At 39.0% G+C, this 1,542-nt stretch overlaps 1 protein-coding gene across 1 annotated transcript; it reads left to right on the top strand.

The window, feature by feature from the left end:
• The first annotated feature begins 862 nt into the window (after nt 1-862).
• LOC138881110 (uncharacterized mitochondrial protein AtMg00810-like) lies at nt 863-1,255 on the top strand. The gene has a single exon (XM_070161312.1). It carries the CDS (start codon nt 863-865, stop codon nt 1,253-1,255), a length of 393 nt encoding a protein of 130 aa, XP_070017413.1.
• Nucleotides 1,256-1,542: the final 287 nt, after the last annotated feature.

The raw sequence follows: 1,542 nt of genomic DNA, 5'->3' as shown, positions 1-1,542 counted from the left end.
GTACGATGTAACATCATCGTAATATTTCGAGGCGTAACAAAAAGCTAGAAATTCACTTGCCTTCTCAGCCTTTCTTTACCAAATAGAACCCCAAAAATATCAAGGAAGCCTTAAAGGATGCAGACTGGATCACTGCCATACAAGATGAGTTGCATCAGTTCGAAAGGAACAATGTATTGCACCTGGTGCCTAGACCATCAGATAGAAAAATGATAGGAACCAGGTGGGTATTCAGGAATAAGCTTGATGAACTTGGAAACACTACAAATAACAAGGCTATGCTAGTGGTTAAGGTTACAATCAGGATGAAGGAATTGATTACGATGAGACTTTTGCTCCGGTTGCTCGCATGGAAGCTATCATAATCCTCATTGAATTTGAATCAAATATGGAATTCACTCTATTCCAAATGGATATCAAAAGTGCATTTCTAAATGGATTCCTTAAGGAAGAAGTCTATGTAAAGCAACCTCCGGGATTTGAATGTCTTGAACACTTTGAATATGTGTTTAAATTGGACAAGGCATTGTATAGGTTGAAGTAGGCTCCTCTAGCTTGGTATGAAAGATTGCCAAAGTTTCTCTTAGAAAATGGCTTCACAAGAGGAAGAATTGACACCACTTTATTTAAGAAGAAACGAGGGAGGAACCTACTCATCCTTTAGGTAGATGTTGATGATATCATTTTTCGGGCAACAACTGATTCACTGTGTGAAGAATTTGCAAAACTCATGGGAAGTGAGTTTGAGATGAGCATGATGGGTGAGTTGATTTTCTTCTTGGGTCTTCAAGTAAAGTAGTCCACAAAGGGCACATTCATAAGTCAACATAAATACATCGAGGAGCTCCTAAAAAGGTTTGATATGGAAGCATCAAAAGTGATTGACACTCCTATTGCCATTGCTAGTCAGCTGGACATGGATGAATCTGGCTCTCCTGTAAATCAAACCATGTATAGAGGCATTATTAAGTCTCTCCTATACCTCACTACCAGTAGACCTAATATTGTCTTTAGTGTGGGGCTATGTGCAAGGTTTCTGTCAAATCCCAAGGAATCTCATCGGAAGGATGCCAAGAGAATTTTGAGATATCGTAAGGGAACACAGGACCTGGTCATGTATTACCCTTCAGGTGATAATTTTAATCTTATCAAGTATGTTGATGTTGACTATGCAGGTTATCTTTTGGACAAGAAAAGTACTTCTGGAATGGCTCACTTTCTAGGATCATGTCTCATCTTATGGGGCACAAGGTAGCAGAATTCAGTTGCTCTTTCAACAGTTGAAGTAGAATATGTTGTTGCAGCTCCTGGTATGCTCGGCTCCTTTGGATTAAACAACAATTGGAATATTTGGGTGTAAAACTAATTGTGTTCCTCTTTTATGTGACAACACTAGTTCCTCAACATGCCAAGAACCCGGTTCAACACAAAAGAACCAAGAACATTGATGTGAGACATCATTTTCTCATAGACAATGTGAAGAAAGGGCTTATCTGTATGAAGTTCTGCAGTATAGAAGACCAAATTGCAGATATCTCCACC

This window comes from Nicotiana sylvestris, chromosome 11 (assembly GCF_000393655.2).
Source record: "Nicotiana sylvestris chromosome 11, ASM39365v2, whole genome shotgun sequence".
Lineage (NCBI taxonomy): Eukaryota > Viridiplantae > Streptophyta > Magnoliopsida > Solanales > Solanaceae > Nicotiana > Nicotiana sylvestris.
This window is presented reverse-complemented; position numbering and strand designations above follow the sequence as displayed.

Excerpts from the sequence above, each read along its gene's own strand:
- LOC138881110 (XM_070161312.1), top strand. The coding sequence starts at position 863 with ATGGAAGCATCAAAAGTGATTGACACTCCTATTGCCATTGCTAGTCAG.